General features: G+C 31.5%; 1 protein-coding gene across 2 annotated transcripts in view; it reads left to right on the plus strand.

Annotated features, from left to right (window-relative positions):
* The window catches only part of LOC143228192 (delta-sarcoglycan-like), a 50,737-nt gene extending 31,556 nt beyond the window's left edge, over positions 1 to 19,181 (plus strand). For both annotated transcript variants that reach the window (XM_076459497.1, XM_076459498.1), the window contains exons 2-3: positions 18,318 to 18,549; positions 19,049 to 19,181. In XM_076459497.1, the coding sequence (XP_076315612.1) occupies positions 18,318 to 18,549; positions 19,049 to 19,165 (349 nt within the window). In that variant the 3' untranslated portion in view covers positions 19,166 to 19,181. The remainder of the gene's footprint in view (positions 1 to 18,317; positions 18,550 to 19,048) is intronic.
* The last annotated feature ends 4,308 nt before the right edge of the window (positions 19,182 to 23,489 follow it).

Consider the following 23,489-nt stretch of genomic DNA (forward strand, 5'->3'; position numbering starts at 1 on the left):
ATATAGATCAAATATACTAGTGAATCCTATATACCACAAATATGCTCGTGATCCCTCTATTGATGAAATATACAAGTGATCCGTATATATATCAAATATACTAGTGATCTCTTCATGAATTAAATATACTAGTGGTTTCTTTATTGTGTAAATATACTAGTGATAACTTTATAGTTCAAATATTTTAGTGATCACTTTCTGGATTAAATATACTGGTGAACACTATACATCAAATATACTCGTGATCCCTCTGTAGGTCAAAATACTAGTGATCCCAATCTAGATCAAATATACTAGCGATTAATATACTGATAATATATACTAGTGATCTCTTTATATATCAAATATGCTAGTGATCTCTTTATAGATCAAATATGCTAGTGACCACTTTATAGATCAAATATACTAGTAATCCAAATATAGATCAAATATACTAGTGATCCTTTTCTAGGTTAAAATACTAGATATCCCTATCCAGATCAAATATACTAGAGATTCATCTTCAGATAAAATATGCTAGTGATCTCTTTAAAGATCGAATATACTAGTGATCTCTTTAAAGATTGAATATACTAGTGATCTCTTTAAAGATCGGATATACTAGTGATTTCTTTCTTCATTAAATACAGTAGTGATCACTTTCTGGATTCAATATACTAGTGAACCCTTTATACATCAAATATACTCGTGACCCTACATAGATCAAATATACTAGTTATCACTATATAGACAAAATATGCTCGTTATCTCTTTATTGATCAAATAGAATAGTGATCCCTAACAGATCAAATTTACTAGCGATTCATATACAGATTAAATATACTAGTGATTTTTTTATTGATTAAATATACTATTGCTCCCTTTATGGATTAAATATAGTAGTGAACCCTTTATTCATCGAATATATTAGTAATCCCTATATATATTTTTTATGGATTAACTATATTGGTGATCCCTTTATACATGGTATATACTACTGATCGCTATTTAGGTCTAATATACTATTGATCCCTGTATATATTAAATATAATAGTGATTTCTTTATTGATTATATATTCTAGTGACTCCTTTATATATTAAATATACTAATGATCCGTGTATACATTAAATATACTAATGATCCGTGTATACATTAAATATACTAATGATCCGTGTATACATTAAATATACTAGTGATCCCTTAATATATTAAATATACTAGGGATCCCTATATATAACGAATATACAAATGATTACTATACAGATCAAATATAGTTCATTTCTTTATAGCTCAAATATACTTGTGATCACTTTATATTAACTATACTAGTGATCACTTTATGGATTAAATATACTAGTTAACCCTTTATACATCAAATATACTACTGATTCCTTTATAGATCAAATATACTAGTTTTCCCTCTATGGATTAAATATACTTGTGATCCTTCTATGGATTACATATAGTATTGATCCATTTATAGATTAAATGTACTAGTGAACCCTATATACATCAAATATACTAGTGATCCTTATATAGATCAAATATACCAGTGATTACTTTATAGATTAAATATACTAATGATCCCTTTATAGACTAAATATCCTATTGACCCCTATATAGATCAAATATATTAGTGATTCCTTTATATATCAAATATACTATTGAACTCTTTATAGATTAAATATACTCGTTATCCATTTATGGATGAAATATACTAGTGAAACCTTTATATATCAGATATACTTCTGATCCCTATATAGATCAAATATACTAATGAACCCTATAGAGATCGAATATACTAGTGATCCCTTTTTGATTATATATAGTAGTGATCCTATATAGATCAAACATATTTGCGATTCCTTTATTGATCAACTATACCAGTGATCCCTTTATAGATCAAATATACTAGTAATCCCTTTAGACGTCAAAAATACAAGTGATCCCTACATAGATCAAATATACTAGTGATTATTTTATAGATGAAATACAGTAGTGAAAATTTTATAGGTCAAATATACTGGTTTCCCTTTCGTGTATTAAATATACTAGTGATCCTTTAATGGATCAAATATACTTCTGATCTTTTTAGAGATTAAATATACGAGTGATCTTTTTATAATCAAATATACTAGTGATTTCTTTATAGATGAAATATGCTAGTGATCCCTCTATACATCAAATATAATAGTGTTTCCTATATAGATTAAATATACTAGTGATCCCTCTATACATCAAATATAATAGTGTTTCCTATATAGATTAAATATGCTAGTGATCCCTTTATACCTCAAATATAATAGTGTTTCCTATATAGATTAAATATACTAGTGATCCCTATATGGATTAAATATACTAGTGAACTCTTTATACATCTGTTATACTCGTGATCCCTATATAGATCAAACATATTAGTTATCCCTATATGGATTAAATATACTAGTGAACTCTTTATACATCTGTTATACTCGTGATCCCTATATAGATCAAATATACTAGTTATCCCTATATGGATTAAATATACTAGTGAACTCTTTATACATCTGTTATACTCGTGATCCCTATATAGATCAAATACACTAGTGATCCTTTTCTAGGTCAAATACTAGTGATCTCTATCTAGATCAAATACACTAGCGATTCATATATAGATGAAATATGCTAGTGATCCCTCTATATATCAAATATAATAGTGTTTCCTATATAGATTAAATATACTAGTGATCCCTCTATACATCAAATATAATAGTGTTTCCTATATAGATTAAATATGCTAGTGATCCCTTTATACATCAAATGTAATAGTGTTTCCTATATAGATTAAATATGCTAGTGATCCCTCTATACATCAAATGTAATAGTGTTTCCTATATAGATTAAATATGCTAGTGATCCCTCTATACATCAAATATAATAGTGTTTCCTATGTAGATTAAATATGCTAGTGATCCCTCTATACATCAAATGTAATAGTGTTTCCTATATAGATTAAATATGCTAGTGATCCCTCTATACATCAAATATAATAGTGTTTCCTATATAGATTAAATATGCTAGTGATCCCTCTATACATCAAATATAATAGTGTTTCCTATATAGATTAAATATGCTAGTGATCCCTCTATACATCAAATATAATAGTGTTTCCTATATAGATTAAATATGCTAGTGATCCCTCTATACATCAAATATAATAGTGTTTCCTATATAGATTAAATATACTAGTGATCCTTTTATACAATAAATATACTATGGCTTATTCCTTTTTCTACTTTACATTTCATTTGACTCCATTTTTACTTTCAGTGTAGCCTGCTTCACTCTTTACCCCTATTTTAATAAAGTGATTTCCTTATATTTGGTAAGCTGCTTGCTTCATTCCGTATCTCTCTACTTTAATATAGTAGTTTCATTATAATTATTAGGCAGCTTGCTTCTGTCTTTACCTCCCTACTTTAATACAGTAGTTTCATTAAAATCTATAGTCATCCTGCTTCACTCTTTACTTCCCTACTTTAATAAAGTGATTTCCTTATATTTGGTAAGCAGCTTGCTTCATTCCGTATCTCTCTACTTTAATATAGTAGTTTCATTATAATTAGTAGGCAGCTTGCTTCTGTCTTTACCTCCCTACTTTAATACAGTAGTTTCATTAAAATCTATAGTCATCCTGCTTCACTCTTTACTTCCCTACTTTAATATAGTAGGTTAAAATATTTATGTAAAAACTGGTTGTTTTGGTTGAGTAAATATTTATGTAGAGGAGCGAACAACGTTTCGATCTTGTTTGTGAACCTGACCGTGACCAAAGAAGTTCGAAACGTTATTTTGTGTAAATAGTGTTCTTATCTTCCTGTAATTAGTCACTGTATTCTACAGAGTCATGTGAGTTGATTAGCAATTAGTGACTCTATACTACAGTCTTGTGAGTTGATTAACAATTAGTGACTCTATACTACAGTCTTGTGAGTTGATTAACAACTAGTGACTCTATACTACAGTCTTGTGAGTTGATTAACAACTAGTGACTCTATACTACAGTCATGTGAGTTGATTAACAACTAGTGACTCTATACTACAGTCATGTGAGTTGATTAACAACTAGTGACTCTATACTACAGTCATGTGAGTTGATTAACAACTAGTGACTCTATACTACAGTCATGTGAGTTGATTAACAATTAGTGACTCTATACTACAGTCATGTGAGTTGATTAATAACTAGTGACTCTATACTACAGTCATGTGAGTTGATTAACAACTAGTGACTCTATACTACAGTCATGTGAGTTGATTAACAACTAGTGACTTTATACTACAGTCATGTGAGTTGAGTAGTAATTAGTGACTACACTATAGAAGCATGTCACTTGATTAGTAATTCGTGACTCTATACCTCAGAGTCATGGCAGCTGATTACTAATTAGTGACTGTATACTACAGAGTTATTTGAGTTAAGTAGTAACTAGTGACTATACTACAGAGTCATGTGAGTTCAGTAGTTATTAGTGACTCAAAACTATACAGGCATGCCAGTTGACTAGTAATTAGTGACTGTATACTACAGAAACATATCAGTTGACTAGTAATCAGTGACTGTATACTACAATCATGTGAGTTGAGTAGAAATTAGTGACTATACTACAGACATGTGAGTTGAGTATAAATTAGTGACTATACTACAGTCATGTCAGTTGACTAGTAATTAGTTTTCGTATTCTACTAAGTTGACTAGTAATTAATTACTGTATTACAGTAGTGTGAGTTGAATAGTAATTAGTGACTGTATGCTACAGAAACATGTCAGTTTGCTAATAATTAGTGACTTATACTACAGTCATGTGAGTTGAGTACTAATTAGTGACTATAGTACATAGTCATGTGAGTTGACTACTAATTAGTTTCTATACTATAGTCAAACCAATTTACTAGTAATTAGTCACTCTACGCTACAGAGTCATGTCAAATGACTAGTAATTAGTGGCTATACGACAGTCATGTCATTTGACCAGTAATTACAGTTTGTGTACTAAAATCATGTAAGTTGACTAGTAGTTAGTGACTATACTATTAAGTCATGTGAGTTGACTAGTAATTAGTAACTATACACTACAGAGTCATCTCAGTTAACTAGTAATTAGGGACTCAGTACTACTGAGGCATGTAAGTTGATTGGTAATTAGTGACTATACTAGAGAGTTCACTTGTATATAGTGACTATACTACAGGGACATGCCAGTTGACTAGTAATAAGTGACTGTATAATGCAGTCATGTCAGTTGACTAGTTATTAGTGACTCACTACTACAGATGCATGTCAGTTGATTAGTAATTAGTAACTCTACTGTGTTGTCATGCAGATGATTAGTAATTAGTCACTATACTACAGTCATATCAGTTCACTAGTAATTAGTGACTATATTACAGAGTCATGTTAGGTGACTAGTAATTAGAGAATCTATATTACATAGTTATGTGAGTTGAATAGTAATTAGTGACTCTATACTACAGAAGCATGCCAGTTGATTAGTCTTTAGTGACTCTATGCCTCTGGGTCATATCAGCTGATTAGTAATAAGTGATTCTATACTACAGAGTCATGCCAGTTCATAAATAATTAGTGACTGTATACTACAGAGACATATCATTTGACTAGTAATTATTGAATGTATACTTTTGAGTCATGTAAGTTGAGTAGTAATTAGTGACTCTGTACTACAGTCATGGGAGATTACTACTAATTAGTGACTAAGCTATAGTGATACCAGTTGGCTAGTAATTAGTGACTCTATAGTACAGTTATGTCAGTTGACTAGTAATTAGTAACTGTGTACTACAGAGTCATGGAAGATGACTACTAATAGGTGAGTCTATACTAATAAGTCATGTGAACTGATTAGCAATTAGTGACTATACTACAGTGTCATGTGAGAGGAGTAGTAATTAGTGACTATTCTACAGAGGGATTCGTGTTCACTAGTAATTAGTGGCTCTATTACTCATGTTAGTTGACTAGTAATTAGTGACTATTCTACAGAGGGATTCGTGTTCACTAGTAATTAGTGGCTATATTACTCATGTTAGTTGACTAGTTATTAGTGACTATACTACAGTGTCATGTGAGAGGAGTAGTAATTAGTGACTATTCTACAGAGGGATTCGTGTTCACTAGTAATTAGGGGCTATATTACTCATGTTAGTTGACTAGTAATTAGTGGCTATATTACTCATGTTAGTTGACTAGTAATTAGTGGCTATATTACTCAAGTTAGTTGACTAGTAATTACTGACTATACTATAGATGCATGTCACTTGATTACTACTTAGCGACTCTATACTGCAGAGACATGTGAATGGACTAGTAATTGGTGACTGTATACTACAGTTATATCAGTTGACTAGTAATCAGTGACGCAATACTACAAAGGCACATCAGTTGATTAGTAATTAGTGACTATATACTAGAGAGTCATATGAGTTGAGTCGTAATTAGTGATTCTATATTACAGTCATGTGAGTTGATTAGTAATTAGTAACTCTATACTAGAGGCTTGTCAGCTGATTAGTAATTAGCAACTCTATACTGATTGTCGTGAGTTGAATAGTAATTAGTGACTATACAACAGATGCATGCGTGTTGATTTGTAATTAACGACTCTATAATACAGTCATGTCAGTTGACTAGTAATTAGTGACTGAATACAACAGATGCATGTCAGTGGATTAGTAATTAATGAGTATACTAATGTCATGCCGGTTGATTAGTAATTAGTGACTCTAAACTGCAGAGGCATGTCAGTTAACTAGTAATTAGTAACTGTATATTAGAGTCATGTGAGTTGAGTAGTAATTATTGACTATAGCATAGATGCATGCCAGTTGAATCATAGTAAGTGACTGTATACTACAGAGTCATGTCAGTTGAATAGTAATTACTAGCTCTATACTACAGCCATGTCAGTTGATTAGTAACTAGTGACTTTATACTACAGAGTCATATCAGTCGACTAGTAATTAGTGACTGGCTACTACAGAGTTGTGTCATTTGACTAGCAATTGGTGAATCTGTACTATAGAGGCATGCCAGTTGACTAGTAATTAGTGACTGTATACTAGAGTCATGTCAGTTGACCAGTAATTAGTGACTCAGTACTACAGAGTCATGTGAGTTGACTAGTAATTAGTGAATCTATTCTACAGACATGCCAGTTTAATAGTAAATAGTGAATGTATGCTAGAGACTCATGTCATTTGACTAGTAATTAGTGATTCAATACTACAGATGCATGTCAGTTGATTGGTAATTAGTGACTATAATTACGGAGGTATGCCAGTAGAGTAGTAATTAGTGACTGTGTACCAGAGAATTGTGTCATTGACTAGTGATTAGTGACTCAATACTACAGAGACATGTGAGTTGACTACTAATTAGTGGCTATACTATAGAGTCATCCCAGTTAACTAGTAATCAGTGACTGTATAATACAGAGTGATGTCAATTGAGTAGTAATTAGTGAATCTAAAATACAGAATCATGTCAGATGATTAGTAATTAGTGACTTTATACTATAGAGTCGTGAGTTGAGTAGTAATTAGTGACTATACTACAGAGTTATGTGAGTTGACTAGTAATAAGTGACTGTATGCTACAGAGTCATATCAGACGACTAGTTAGTAGTGACTGAGTACTACAGAGGCATGTCAGTTGATTAGTAATTAGTGACTATAGTACAGAGGCATGTGAGTTGATTTGTAATTACTGACTCTATACTACATAGTCATGCCAGTTGGTTAGTAATTAGAGACTGTATATTACAGTCATACCAGTTGATTAGTAATTAGTGACTCTATACTACAGAGTCATGCCAGTTGACTAGTAATTAGTGACTCTATACTACAGAGTCATACCAGTTTATTTGTAATTACTGACTCTATACTACAGAGTCATGCCAGTTGACTAGTAATTAGTGACTCTCTACTACAGATTCATGTCAGTTGATTAGTAATTAGTGACTCTATACTACAAATTCATGTCAGTTGATTAGTAATTAGTGACTCTATACTACAGAGTCATGCCAGTTGACTAGTAATTAGTGACTCTCTACTACAGATTCATGTCAGTTGATTAGTAATTAGTGACTCTATACTACAAATTCATGTCAGTTGATTAGTAATTAGTGACTCTATACTACAGAGTCATGCCAGTTGACTAGTAATTAGTGACTCTCTACTACAGATTCATGTCAGTTGATTAGTAATTAGTGACTCTATACTACAAATTCATGTCAGTTGATTAGTAATTAGTGACTCTATACTACAGAGTCATGCCAGTTGACTAGTAATTAGTGACTCTATACTACAGACTCATATCAGTTAAGTAGTAATTAGTAACTCTTTAATTGGCTTTAACGAGAATCTTTCACTGCGTGCTAAACCAGGGCTTTGTATTAACCACACGTTTTTAATATGTATTCTCAAGAACACTTTGATATTATTGACATCTATTTTACTCAACAAAGAGGTTTATTATTAATAACTGTAACAACTCCATTTGCAAGACTAAATTTCGTAATCGTTATTAAATAGACAAAATTAGAATCCGGTTTAAAATTAGTCATTCAAAAGATAGTGTGGTTTGGATAACAATGTAACATACTGTCTGTTTTCATAAGTCATCCAGTTAAAATGATATTTTCCTTTAAATAACGCTGATCATTAAAAATAAAACTAGTACGTACGGAAGAACTGTTATGTTTATGCTTAATTTTACCGTTGTATGGTAAAACTTTTAGGTTTAGATGTAATTCAACGATGTATGGTAAAATTATTAGGTTTAGGTGCAGGGGCATAGATTTTCTACACCCGATTGGGGGGGGGGAGATTTTTGCAACCACTTATGTGGACTGTTCAATTTGCAAATTGGTAATCTGTGATTACGTAAACCTGAAAGCTGTAAACATGCAATCACAAAGTAATCTTGTTGCAAAGATACTTGCATATATACTTAGGCCTACTGACTGATACTTACGAACTATCGCTTAGATCGAAAAGCTTAGAAGCACGCCTATATTAAAGATGTACATTTCGGCTACTGAGAAAGCTTACATCTAGGCCTAATTATGTAATTCGATTGGTAAGAACACGATAATCACAAGAACAAACAAGTTGTAGGCCTGTGATGCAATAAACCAATTCAACAGACCAAAATGAAGGAGGGGATTATTGTATGCACCATACCCCCACCTAATAGGAAGGGGGATATATCCCCCATCCTCCCCAGGATCTACGCCCTGTTTAGGTGTAATTATAATGTTGTGCAGTAAAACTGTTAGGTTTAGGTTTAATTACGCTATTGTAAAGATAACTAACTGTTAGGTTCAGATGTAATTACATTGTTCTATGGTAAAAGCATTAGGATTAAGTGAAATTGCATTATTGCATGGTAAAACCATTATGTTTAAGTGTAATTACACTGTTGTTAGCAAAACTAGGTGGTCTATATGTAACTACACCGTTGTTGTATAATGAACTAGTGATTGTGGTAAACTTTTATTTGTAGCATAATAAAACTATCGTTCATATTCATAATAGCTCTGCAGTGTAATTTTTGTTGCAAAAGGCTCTGCCGTAAGGCTGGCAAGTCAAAGCACAACTCTCCAACCTGCATGTTTTCCATAAGCCATATATTGTATGAAGAATGTTTCTTTCCAGTGCTATTTTCAACAGTCCGATCTCACAAAAATTCCTAGACAGTCCATTAGTCATTAGTCGACTTGACTGGTATTTTTTTGAATGGAATACTATAACTACCAATACACTTTAATTCGTTGATGGTATTTTCGTGTTATAGGAACATGATACACAAAGTAAGGATGAGTTTATATTATATCTAAATAAGCAATACGATTTTATTAGATTTATTTTAGAAGTAGAGATAAGTAACTATTTACCTTATATGGTCGTAAAGAATAACGAAACTAAAAAGTACTGTCTATCGAAAAGTGTTTGACTGTTCGTAAGCTGCACAATGGGCTATCTGTGCTCTGCCCGCCACCGGTATCGAAACGCGGTTTCTAACGTTGTAAGTCCGCTGTACCACTTGGGGACTATTACCGAAAAACAGCCGATATGAAGATACATGTCAGCTAAAACTCCTGCCACCCTGTATTTGTTGAAACAGTAAAACCTTAACATGTAGGATATGTAGTAACTAATACGTAGAAACTGAGTTTCAACTGTCCCATACAACGGGTATAAAACACCATCAAAAACCTCTTTAACAAAGAAAAAGATGGTGACACTACAGTCTAGGACCCGACCTACCTACGCAATATCTTATTTGAGGTTCAATCGCAACATCGGAATTTCACACACAAAAATGTCTTCGACGATATGTGTACGCAATGAAGGGTACATGAGAGAATCCTGTTAATATTAGGTCAGAGAATATCAGACATTGTACATAGTTCTGTAAATATTTTAGTAATCACATTACATGTAACGTTGACTTTCAAATTATAAAAATAATTGTCAAGGACTGTAATACCAAAAAAATTAATAAATACAAATTAAAGAAGCTAATTTGATAGCAAACAATGATTGTGTTTCTCCTACAAGCATCAATCAAATTCATGAATTCTCCTTTGTACTTGCTGGTTCCTTTCCATAAAAAAAAAATCAAACCGTGAATTGACTCCAATTTAAACAATAACTTAAATTTAGTTTTTGCTTCTTTAAATTAATTAATTTATTTTTTGTTTATTTTATCTTTCTAGCATTATGTTGATAAACCACAACAAAAACATGGCTTCCTGTGTTTCTTGACCTTGTAAAATTATGTTGCTTTAGTTTATTAGGCTTCGGGTTTCTTGTAAAAAAATTCAGAGCACTTTTCGTTGTTGCTAGGCGACTGGAGATTCGAAATTTTCCGTTAGATTAGTTTGTTTACTAAACGTCTCGCACCTGTAGGTTTACGTGATACAGCCGAAAGCTTGTACACTCAAAGAAGTAAAAAATTATCCAAGTAAATTAATTCATATAAATATGAGTGTCCCACGTCTGAAAAGTTATAAATCTTTCAGTTTTTCATTTCTAAATGTGTCGTATAAAGCAAGACTCTAGGTTTGTTGTATACTTCTAGAACAGCTATGGGTTTTCTTTGTTCAAGAGCCCAACTTCTAAGAAGATCAAGGACCCAAATCTTTCTAGATATAGAACCCAAGTTCATGTAGATATAGAATCCAAGTCTATGTAGATATAGAACCCAAGCTTATGTAGATATAGAACCCAGATCTATATAGACATAGAACTCAAGTATGTGTAGATGTAGAACTCACATCTATGAACATATAAAACCCAATTCTATAAGCATATAGAGCCCAAGTCGTTGTAGATAGAGAACTCAATTTTATGTAGATATAAAGCTCAAGTACATGTAGATGTAGAACCCAAATTTATGTTGATATAGAACCCCAAGTTTATGTAGATATAGAACTCCAAGACTATGCAAATATAGAACAGAAGTTTATGTAGATATAAAACCCACGTTTATGTAGATATAGAACTCAAGTCTATGTAGATATATAGAGCCCAAGTTTATGTAAATGTACAACCCCAAGTCTATCTAAATATAGAACCAAGTTCACGTAAATATAGAACCCCACGTTTATGTAGACATAGACCCCATGCCTATGTAGGTATAGAACCGCAAGTTTATGTAGACATAGAACCCCATGTCTATGTTGGTATAGAACCCCATGTCTATGTAGGTATAGAACCCCAAGTTTATGTAGATATAGAACCCCAAGTTTATGTAGATATAGAACCCTAAGTTTATGTAGATATAGAACCCAGCTCTATGTAGATATAGAACTCAAGTATATGTAGATATAGAACCCCAAATCTATGTAGATATAGAACCACAAGTTTATGTACCTATAGAACGCAAGTCTATGTACATATAAAACTTAAATTTATGTAGGTATAGAACCCCAAGTCTATGTAGATATAGAACCCAGCTCTATGTAGATATAGAACCCCTAATCAATGTAGATACAGAACCCAAGCTTATGTAGAAATAGAACCCAGCTATATGCAGATATAGAAACCAAGTCCATGTAGATATACAACCAAGTTTATGTAGATATAGAACACTAAGTTTATGTAGATATTGAACCCAAGTCTATGTACATATAGAACTTAAATTTATATAGATATAGAATTCCAAGTTTATGTAGATATAGAACCTCAAAACTATGAAGGTATAGAACCCAAGTCTGTGTAGATATAGAACTTAAGTCTATGCAGATGTAGAATCCAAACTTATGTGGATATGGAACCCAAGTCTGTGTAGATATAGAACTCAAATTCATGTAGATATAGAACCCAGGTCTATGTAGATATACAATCCAAATTTAAGTAGATATAGAACCTAATTCCATGTAATGTAGAATCCAAATTTATGTAGATAAAAAACTTAAATTTATGTAGATATAGAACCCAAGTCTATGTAGATATAGAACCAAGTTTACGCAGATATAGAACCCAAGTCTATGTAGATATAGAACCCAAGTCCATGTAGATATACAACCCAAGTCTGTGCAGATATTGAACCCAAGTCTATGTACATATAAAACTTAAATTTATATAGATATAGAACCCAGGTCTGTGTAGATATAGAATCCCAAGTCCATGTAGATATAGAACCAAGTTTACGTAGATATAGAACCCAAGTCTATGTAGATATACAACTCAAATTTATGTAGATATAGAACCCCAAGCTTATGTAAATATAGAACCCACTTTTATGTAGATATAGAACCCAAGTTTATGTAGATATACAGGGTGTTCGGGAAGTCACTGTGCACTTATATATTTATTAACAGACAAAACTGCACAATGACTTTTCGAACACCCTGTAGAACCCAGATCTGTGTAGACATAGAGACCAATTTTATGTAGATATAGAACCCAAATTTATGTAGATAGATAACCCCAGTTGATACAGATATAGAACCCAGCTTTATGTGAATATAGAACTTAAGTCTATGTAGATATAGAACACAAGTTTATGTAGATATAGAACCTAGATCTATGCAGACATAGAACTCAAGTCTATGTATATATAAAACCCAGATGTATGAATATATAGAGCCCAACTCTTTAAATATATAGAACCCAAGTCTATGTAGATAGAGAACCCAAATGTATGTAGATATATAGAGCCCAAGTTTATGTAGATATAGAACCCCAAGTTTATATAAATATAGAACCAGGTTTACGTGGATATAGATCCCAAGTCTATGTAGATGTAGAACCCAAATTTATGTAGATATAAAACCCAAGTCTATGTAGATATAGAACCAAGTTTACGTAGATATAGAACCCAAGTTTTTGTTGATATAGCACCCAAGTCTATGTAGATATAGAACATCAAGCTTATTTAAATATAGAACCTAAGTTTATGTAGATATAGAACCTAAGTTTATGTAGATATAGAACCTAAATTTATGTAGATATAGAACCCAAGTCTATGTAAATATGGAACCCCAGCTTGTGTAATATAGAACCCAAGTTTATATGGATATAGAACCCCAAGTTTATGTATATATAGAAGACCAAGTTTATGTAGATATAGAACCCAACTCTATGTAAATATAGTCTTAAGTCGATGTAAACGTAGAACCCAACTTTAAGCAGATATTCTCAATATAAATATTTAATTGCATATTAAAAATATTAAACTATAGGGTTTTGCTCGAAATTGGTTTAGATTGTGAAGAAGGTAGTTATGTGTTTTATGTAATTTTACTGTTAGTCAGCTGTTCGTATGACCGCTTCTAAAGCCAAACGTTGTTAAGCCTTAAAATGCATTACTGGCTAAGTTCGAGAACCCTTCCGTATTCTTGATGGGATAAATAATTCATGAGACGTCAGTGTCGGGGCTCAGCCGGGGGTTGGGGTGGGGTTAGAGTTGTGATTCGGAGACAACTGCAGATCGTTTTAAAGACAAAGCCTGCGATTCATCATGCATCGAAGAAAAGTACTTTATTGGACTTTGATTAAAGAAAACAAAGTTCACGTCTACAGAATATTCGTACATCTATGGTGCAGAATTACGTGGCCGATTAGTGCATTCGTGTGTGTATGTGTGTAAGTGTTCGATTCCTCTGATAAACCGCAATAGAAAAGTTTGTTTAGACATTATTAGACGTATCAACAATATACTTCTAATAGAGAATGATTTGTTACATAAGCAGATTATGAAACGTTGTATGATAAATAGCATAGTGGTACTGACATTACCTTAATGTCACTAACGTAACAAATGTGGAACTGACACTACAGTAACAAATGTGGTAATAACTGTAATATAATAAATGTGCAGACATTAACGTAAGTAGTGTGATGCTGACTCTTATGTGACGAATTTGGTAATGATTCCAAAGTGTTAATTGTGGTAATGATTCTAAAGTTTAAATGTGGTAATGATTTTAAAGTGTTAAATGTGGCAATGATTTTAAAGTAATAAATGTGGTAATGATTATAAAGTGTTAAATGTGGTAATGATTCTAAAGTTTAAATGTGGTAATGATTCTAAAGTGTTAAATGTGGCAATGATTTTAAAGTAATAAATGTGGTAATGATTATAAAGTGTTAAATGTGGTAATGATTCTAAAGTTTAAATGTGGTAATGATTCTAAAGTGTTAAATGTGGCAATGATTCTAAAGTGTTAAATGTGATAATTATTCTACAGTGTGAAATGTAATGATTAAAAAGTAATAAATGTGGCAATGATTTAAAGTGTTAAATATAGTAATGATTCTAAAGTGTTAAATATAGTAATGATTCTAAAGTGTTAAATATAGTAATGATTCTAAAGTGTTAAATGTGGCAATGATTCTAAAGTAATAAATGTGGTAATGGTTATAAAGTGTTAAATGTGGTAATGGTTATAAAGTGTTAAATGTGGTAATGATTCTAAAGTGTTAAATGTGGCAATGATTCTAAAGTGTTAAATGTGGCGATTATTCTAAAGTGTTAAATATAGTAATGATTCTAAAGTGTTAAATGTGGTAATGATTCTAAAGTGTTAAATGTGGTAATGATTCTAAAGTGTTAAATGTAGCAATGATTCTAAAGTGTTAATTATAGTAATGATTCTAAAGTGTTAAATGTAGTAATGATTCTAAAGTAATAAATGTGGTGATGATTCTAAAGTGTTAAATGTGGTAATGGTTATAAAGTGTTAAATGTGGTAATGATTTAAAGTGTTAAATGTGGTAATTATTTTAAAGTGATAAATGTGGTAATGATTTAAAGTGTTAAATGTGGTAATGAGTTAAAGTGTTAAATATAGTAATGATTCTAAAGTGTTAAATGTGGCAATGATTCTAAAGTGATAAATGTGGTAATGGTTATGAAGTGTTAAATGTAATGATATAAAGTGTTAAATGTAATGATATAAAGTGTTAAATGTAATGATTCTAAAGTGTTAAATGTGGTAATGATTCTAAAGTGTTAAATGCGGTGATGATTTAAAATGTTAAATGTGGTAATGATTCTAAAGTGTTAAATGTAGTAATGATTCTAAAGTGTTAAATGTGGCAATGATTCTAAAGTAATAAATGTGGTGATGATTCTAAAGTGATAAGTGTGGTAATGATTATAAAGTGTTAAATGTGGTAATGGTTATAAAGTGTTAAATGTGGTAATTATTTTTAAAGTGTTAAATGTGGTAATGATTTAAAGTGTTAAATGTAGTAATGATTCTAAAGTGTTAAATGTGGCAATGATTCTAAAGTAATAAATGTGGTGATGATTCTAAAGTGATAAGTGTGGTAATGATTATAAAGTGTTAAATGTGGTAATGGTTATAAAGTGTTAAATGTGGTAATTATTTTAATGTGATAAATGTAATTATTTTAAAGTGTTAAATGTGGTAATGATTTAAAGTGTTAAATGTGGTAATGAGTTAAAGTGTTAAATATAGTAATGATTCTAAAGTGTTAAATGTGGCAATGATTCTAAAGTGATAAATGTGGTAATGGTTATGAAGTGTTAAATGTAATGATTCTAAAGTGTTAAATGTAATGATATAAAGTGTTAAATGTAATGATATAAAGTGTTAAATGTAATGATATAAAGTGTTAAATGTAATGATTCTAAAGTGTTAAATGTGGTAATGATTCTAAAGTGTTAAATGCGGTGATGATTTAAAATGTTAAATGTGGTAATGATTCTAAAGTGTTAAGTATGGTAATTATTTTTAAAGTGTTAAATGTGGTAATGATTTAAAGTGTTAAATGTAGTAATGATTCTAAAGTGTTAAATGTGGCAATGATTCTAAAGTAATAAATGTGGTGATGATTCTAAAGTGATAAGTGTGGTAATGATTATAAAGTGTTAAATGTGGTAATGGTTATAAAGTGTTAAATGTGGTGAAAATTTTAAAGTGTTAAGTGTGGTAATGATTTAAAGTGTTAAATGTGGTAATGATTCTAAAGTGTTAAATGTGGCAATGATTCTAAAGTGTTAATTATAGTAATGATTCTAAAGTGTTAAATGTAGTAATGATTCCAAAGTAATAAATGTGGTGATGATTCTAAAGTGCTAAGTGTGGTAATGATTATAAAGTGTTAAATGTGGTAAAAATTTTAAAGTGTTAAATGTGGTAATGATTTAAAGTGTTAAATGTGGTAATGATTTAAAGTGTTAAATGTGGTAATAATTATAAAGTACTAAATGTGGTAATGATTCTAAAGTGTTAAATGTGGTAATGATTTTAAAGTGTTAAATGTGGTTATAATTATAAAGTGTTAAGTATGGTAATGATTTTAAAGTGTTAAATGTGGTTATAATTATAAAGTGTTAAGTATGGTAATGATTTTAAAGTGTTAAATGTGGTAATTATTTGAAAGTGTAAAATGTGGTAATGATTCTAAAGTGCGAAGTGTGGTAATGGTTATAAAGTGTTAAATGTGGTAATGATTTAAAGTGTTAAATATAGTAATAATTCTGAAGTATTAAATGGGTAATGATTAGAAGGTGTTTATGATACTATGGTGTTATATGTGGCGATGACTAAACCTTCAAATGTAATCAGTCGAAGACTTCGTAAACAGTGCACTCTGTAGGACCATGCTGCTACTAAATTACTAGTTTTTAATGTAGTACTGTGTTTTGGACGATAGTATATATTTATGTATGTAATGATACCACTTACCACGTTGTACAGTTTGGGAAAGTAAAATACATTCACTATCCATATTGTGATAAACAGTTTAGTAAGGTTATGTTTCCAAAACATTACAGTTAATTTGTTCACAACTTAAAGGTTTGTAAAACACACTGCCAGACAGTCTATAGCTTTAACGTTATAGAGAACTAGAATATCATATCTAAAAGTGATGTCAGATAAGTCTCAGTGCAAGTTAAGAAACTTAGAGTTACACCCTTTCTACTCACATGATAGGTATGTAGGACAAGCCGTAGACATACCCAAGAGAGTATAGATATATCTCTCCAATCCACACGCTATGTCACATGCATCTTAAGCTTAGCAGCGGCCTGGCATGGCCAAGCGCGTAAGGCGTGCGACTCGTAATCCGAGGGTCGCGGGTTCGCGCCCGCGTCGCGCTAAACATGCTCGCCCTCCCAGCCGTGGGGGTGTATAATGTTACGGTCAATCCCACTATTCGTTGGTAAAAGAGTAGCCCAAGAGTTGGCGGTGGGTGGTGATGACTAGCTGCCTTCCCTCTAGTCTTACACTGCTAAATTAGGGACGGCTGGCACAGATAGCCCTCGAGTAGCTTTGTGCGAAATTCCAAAACAAACAAACAAGCTTAGCAGCGACACCTTGAGACAAGTTTAGACGTGCAGTTTGTCAGAAATTAAGGTGATTGCACATTACTGTTGTGAATGCTGTTTTCTTTATTCTGTCAATACATATATGTTGAAAGGCTTAGTTCACCATATAACTGTTTACTCAACTATCTAGACATACTGACAATCTTTACGTGTATCGCAACTTCTGATGTAAGAAAGAAATGTATATTAGTTGATACTGATTTTGGTGGTACATAAAAACAAAACAACAACAAAAAAACGAAGGTTAGGGAGTTGTAAGCTACCGTCAATCCCATTGTTCGTTGATAAAGAGTAGTTCAATAGTTAGCGGTGGGCAGTGTTTATTAGCTGCCTTCCGTCTAATCTATCACTTCGAAATTAGGGACTGCTCGCGCAAATGGTTCTCTCTCCAGAAAATTCAAGAAACATATAATAAAAAGGAAGGACGTGAAGAGACATTTCTTAACGTAACTTTATTCTATTTAGGCTGACTATGGGAAGAGGCGACGTTTCAGCGGCGACGTCCCCAGCCTCCCAGGACTGTACAGCCCGGTCTGGCCCCGACTACGAGCGCTACCAGCACCAACTGGTTTACCGAATAGGCATTTACGGCTGGCGAAAACGTTGTCTTTACTTTCTTGTTATACTGCTGATGGCTGTGGTCATCATTAATTTAGCCCTAACGGTCTGGATCATCAAAGTGGTGGACTTCTCTATCGTAGGTGTATTTTGTTTGAATATCTTTCTTCCAGCAAAACTAATCGGTCGAATGTTGGTAAAACAACCGATATATTAATTGTGTTTGCCAGTAAAATCGGTATATTAAAATATTATTTCTGTCGGTAAAATAGCGGATATATTTGTTATGTTTGACAGCGAAACTATTATAATAAATAAATTATATCTGTCATTAAAAGAAGCGATGTATTTTATTCTTTCGACACTGGTTCTATTAAGTTATGTTTTATATCACATTTAATACTAAGTAGCTTAGTTCATGCCCGTACTAGGTGTATTTACTGGCATTCTTTATAAATTACTGGGTGTTATAATTTCTAGTTTAGGACAACATTTCTTGAAAGTTATGAAGGAACGTGTAGGGTAACATTTGACTGCCTTTGAAGAGAGAATTTTGTTTTATTTTTGTGTCGCTGTGACGAAGTGAAAATTATTTTCGGTAACCTATTTTTAGGTTGGAATTTTTGTTTTACCTCTAGGATGGTATGGGAAGTCTGAGGGTCGTTGACCAAGGACTACGCCTCGAAGGGAAAGCTGAATTTCTGCACGGGCTCTACGCTTCACAGATTTGCTCGAGGAAGGTAGCGTACAACTGAATATTTATTGGCTCGGTCAAACGTTTGTGTCTATGTTTAGAACCAAGAAAATGTACCTAATATAGGTCCGCTAATTTTAGAATTAGAATAAAAGCAGAGTGTAGTCAACTCATTAATTCCTATTAAAGTATTAATATTCTATTGTATTCTCTACTGTATAGAATATTACCGCTTTAGTTTCTACCCTATCGCTGCTCATCTCTCGTTGTCATATTTTATTGCTTTGATAATTACGAAATCTTCCACTTGTGGACTTCATTGAATATCATTCGACGATACGAGAAATATATACCACACCTCTCGTGAATAATCTCAGAGGAATATCACGTGATGTCCTTAAATAAAAGAAGATTATGTTCCATATTTTAGATAGATTAACAACGTGACTTATGGGTTTGTTCTGCCGAGCTTTCAAATATTTCAGTTTGTTTGATTTAGGGTTAAGCACGAGATGGGTCTTCGATTTCTCTAAAGGCTTATTTTCGCTTGATAAGTATTTAAACACGGTTCCATAATTCAGCGCCTATTTCTCCTGATACCAGAAGACGGGCATGAGGTTTGCTTGACACAGTGTGTATATAAACCACTTCTGTCAAAGTAAGATAAGGAATTGCTGGTAGCGGAAAAAGATGAAACTCGTGGCTTGAGTGCAAACGATCTTGATGAAATTAAAACGATGTGCTGTCTTTCTCAAAGGTTCCTCCTATCAGAGACTCGCTGATTTAAAATTTATTTGACTTACAACATATTTCTTCGTTCTTTTCCAGCAAGTAAGTTAGTGTCCATTAATAGCGAGCAGCCACGCATACCTTATATAGAAACTAGTTGAAACCGCTTTTCACAAATAGGGGTACGAATCTTGTGATATCAGACCGAATATCCTCGGGGATTTCTATTGAATTAGAAATACCACTAGACCTAGAAAAAAATTCTCATAGCATTTGCACATTTTTCTGATAAAATAGCTGTATTCAGCCTGAGTATATAGTGTTAATTACAAGACTTTTGGAGTCTCAAACTTGAGCGAAAGAAATAAATTATTGATGAAGAATAATATCGTTTATCTAATGATTAATTAATTAGAAACTGGCCGCTTCTTGTTTCGTTATAATTATATTACTCTCAAATTAATATGTGTTGTACGATAATACCACACAATAAACACAGTTTTATTTAAAATGTAAATCAACAAATAAAGTTAAATCAATTAGGTCTGGTTTTAAGGTGTAAGTAGTTTTATGTTACGTAAATATAACATATAGTAGTTTTATGTTACCTAAATATAATATATAGTAGTTTTATGTTACCTAAATATAACATATAGTAGTTTTATGTTACCTAAATATAATATATAGTAGTTTTATGTTACCTAAATATAACATATAGTAGTTTTATGCTACCTAAATACCACGTGTAGTAGTTTTATGGTAACTAAATATCACATGTAATAGTTTTATTTTACTTAAATATAACGTGTAATAATTTTATATTACCTATACATGTAAAAACGGCAGGTTTGGGTTGAGATTTTTTTTATGTAGAGGAGTGAACAGCGTTTCGACCTTCTTCGGTCATCGTCAGGTTTACAAAGAAAGAAAGAGGTAACTGACCGTAAGCTGACCACATGTTTCAAGGGGTTGTGTAACTGAGTGTAGGAATGTAGAGGGCGTACTTAGATGTTTGATTATATTTATTAATATAGGTATAAAGGTGTTCCTTTGTATTGGTTTATTTTGGTTTTAAGTTGTTGTATAAGTAAGACTTCTTTAATTTTGCGTTTGTTTATGTTTGTTTCTTTATTTAGTATTTGAGTGTTTGCTAAGGTAATGTTGTGTTTATTTGATTTGCAGTGTTCGAAAACGTGTGAAGGTGACTTTTTGTGTTCTTTGAATCTGATTTCCATTTTTCTACTTGTTTCTCCAATATAGAAGTCGTGACAGTTATCACATTGTATTTTATAAATAATATTGGTGTAGTGTTTGTCAGTGTAGTTTTTACATAGTATAGACTTTAGTTTTGTGCTCTGGTTTTTGAATAAATTTGGTATTAACTGGAATGTCATATTTTGTTACTAGTTTTTGCCAAATGTTGGTTATTTGTCTGCTGATGTCAGGAATATATGGTATGCAGCAGTATATGGTTTTGTGATTATAATAATAACTATAATAATAACTGTAACATTAGACTTTTGAAATAGGTTGTAGTTGTATAGTAACAACTGTAATTTTAGAGTTGTTTAGAAGGATGCAGTTCTTTAATAACAACTGAAATGTTAGACTTGTGAACAAAGATGTAGTTCTGTAATAACTACTGTAATGTTAGACTTGTGAAGAAAGATGTAGTTCTGTAATAACAACTTTAATGTGAGACTTATGAAGAATAATGTAGTTCTGTAATAACAACTGTAATGTTAGACTTGTGAACAAAGATGTAGTTCTGTAATAACTACTATAATGTTAGACATGTGAAGAAATATATAGTTCTGTAATAACAACTGTAATGTTAAACTTGTGAAGAAAGATATAGTTTTATAATAACAACTGTAATGTTCGACTTATGAAGAATGATGTAGTTCTATAATACCAACTGTAATGTTACACTTCTGAAGAAATATATAGTTCTATAATAACAACTGTAATGTTAGACTTGTGAAGAAATATATAGTTCTATACTAACAACTGTAATGTTAGAGTTGTAAAGAATGATGTCGTTTTGTAATAACAACTGTAATGTTAAACTTGTGAAGAAAGATGTAGTTCTGTAATAACTACTGTAATGTTACACTTCTAAAGAAAGATGTAGTTCTGTAATAACAACTCTAATGTGAGACTTATGAAGAATGATGTAGTTCTGTAATTACTACTGTAATCTTAGACTTCTGAAGAAATATATAGTTCTATAATAACAACTGTAATGTTAGACTTGTGAAGAAAGATATAGTTCTATAATAACAACTGTAATGTTAGACTTGTGAAGAAAGATGTAGTTCTGTAATAACTACTGTAATGTTACACTTCTAAAGAAAGATGTAGTTCTGTAATAACAACTCTAATGTGAGACTTATGAAGAATGATGTAGTTCTGTAATTACTACTGTAATCTTAGACTTCTGAAGAAATATATAGTTCTATAATAACAACTGTAATGTTAGACTTGTGAAGAAAGATATAGTTCTATAATAACAACTGTAATGTTAGACTTGTGAAGAAAGATGTAGTTCTGTAATAACTACTGTAATGTTACACTTCTAAAGAAAGATGTAGTTCTGTAATAACAACTCTAATGTGAGACTTATGAAGAATGATGTAGTTCTGTAATTACTACTGTAATCTTAGACTTCTGAAGAAATATATAGTTCTATAATAATAACTGTAATGTTAGACTTGTGAAGAAAGATATAGTTCTATAATAACAACTGTAATGTTAGACTTGTGAAGAATGATGTAGTTTTGTAATAAGAACAGAAATGTTAGACTTGTAAAGAAAGATATAGTTCTATAATAACAACTGTAATGTTACACTTGTGAAGAATGATATAGTTCTGTAATAAGAACTGTAATGTTAGACTTATGAAGAAAGATATAGTTCTGTAATAACTACTGTAATGTTAGACTTGTGAAGACAGATGTAGTTCAAGAATAACTGTAATGTTGGACTTGTGAAGAAATATATAGTTCTGTAATAACTACTGTAATGTTAGACTTGTGAAGAATGATGTAGTTTTGTAAAAACAAAACTAATGTTAGACATTGAAGACAGATGTAGTTCTAGAATAACTGTAATGTTAGACTTGTGAAGAAAAATGTAATTCTGTAATAACTACTGTAATGTTAGACTTGCGAAGAAATATATAGTTCGAAAATAAAAACTGTAATGTTAAACTTATGAAGAAAGATATAGTTCTGTAATAACAACTGTAATGTTAGACTTGTGAAGAAAGATGTAGTTCTGTAATAACTACTGTAATGTTAGACTTGTCAAGAAACATATAGTTCTATAATAACAACGGTAATGTTAGACTTCTGAAGAAAGATATAATTCTATAGTAACAACTGTAATTTGAAAATTGTTTAGAAGGATGCAGTTCTTTAATAACAACTGTAATGTGAGACTTATAAAGAATGATGTAGTTCTGTAATAACAACTGTAATGTGAGACTTATAAAGAATGATGTAGTTCTGTAATAACAACTGTAGTGTTAGACTTGTGAAGAATGATGTAGTTCTAGAATAACAACTGTAATGTTACAATTCCTAAGAATGATGTAGTTCTCTAATAACAACTGAAATGTTAGACTTGTGAAGAAAGATGTAGTTCTGTAATAA

This window comes from Tachypleus tridentatus, chromosome 10 (genome assembly GCF_004210375.1).
Source record: "Tachypleus tridentatus isolate NWPU-2018 chromosome 10, ASM421037v1, whole genome shotgun sequence".
Classification (NCBI taxonomy): domain Eukaryota; kingdom Metazoa; phylum Arthropoda; class Merostomata; order Xiphosura; family Limulidae; genus Tachypleus; species Tachypleus tridentatus.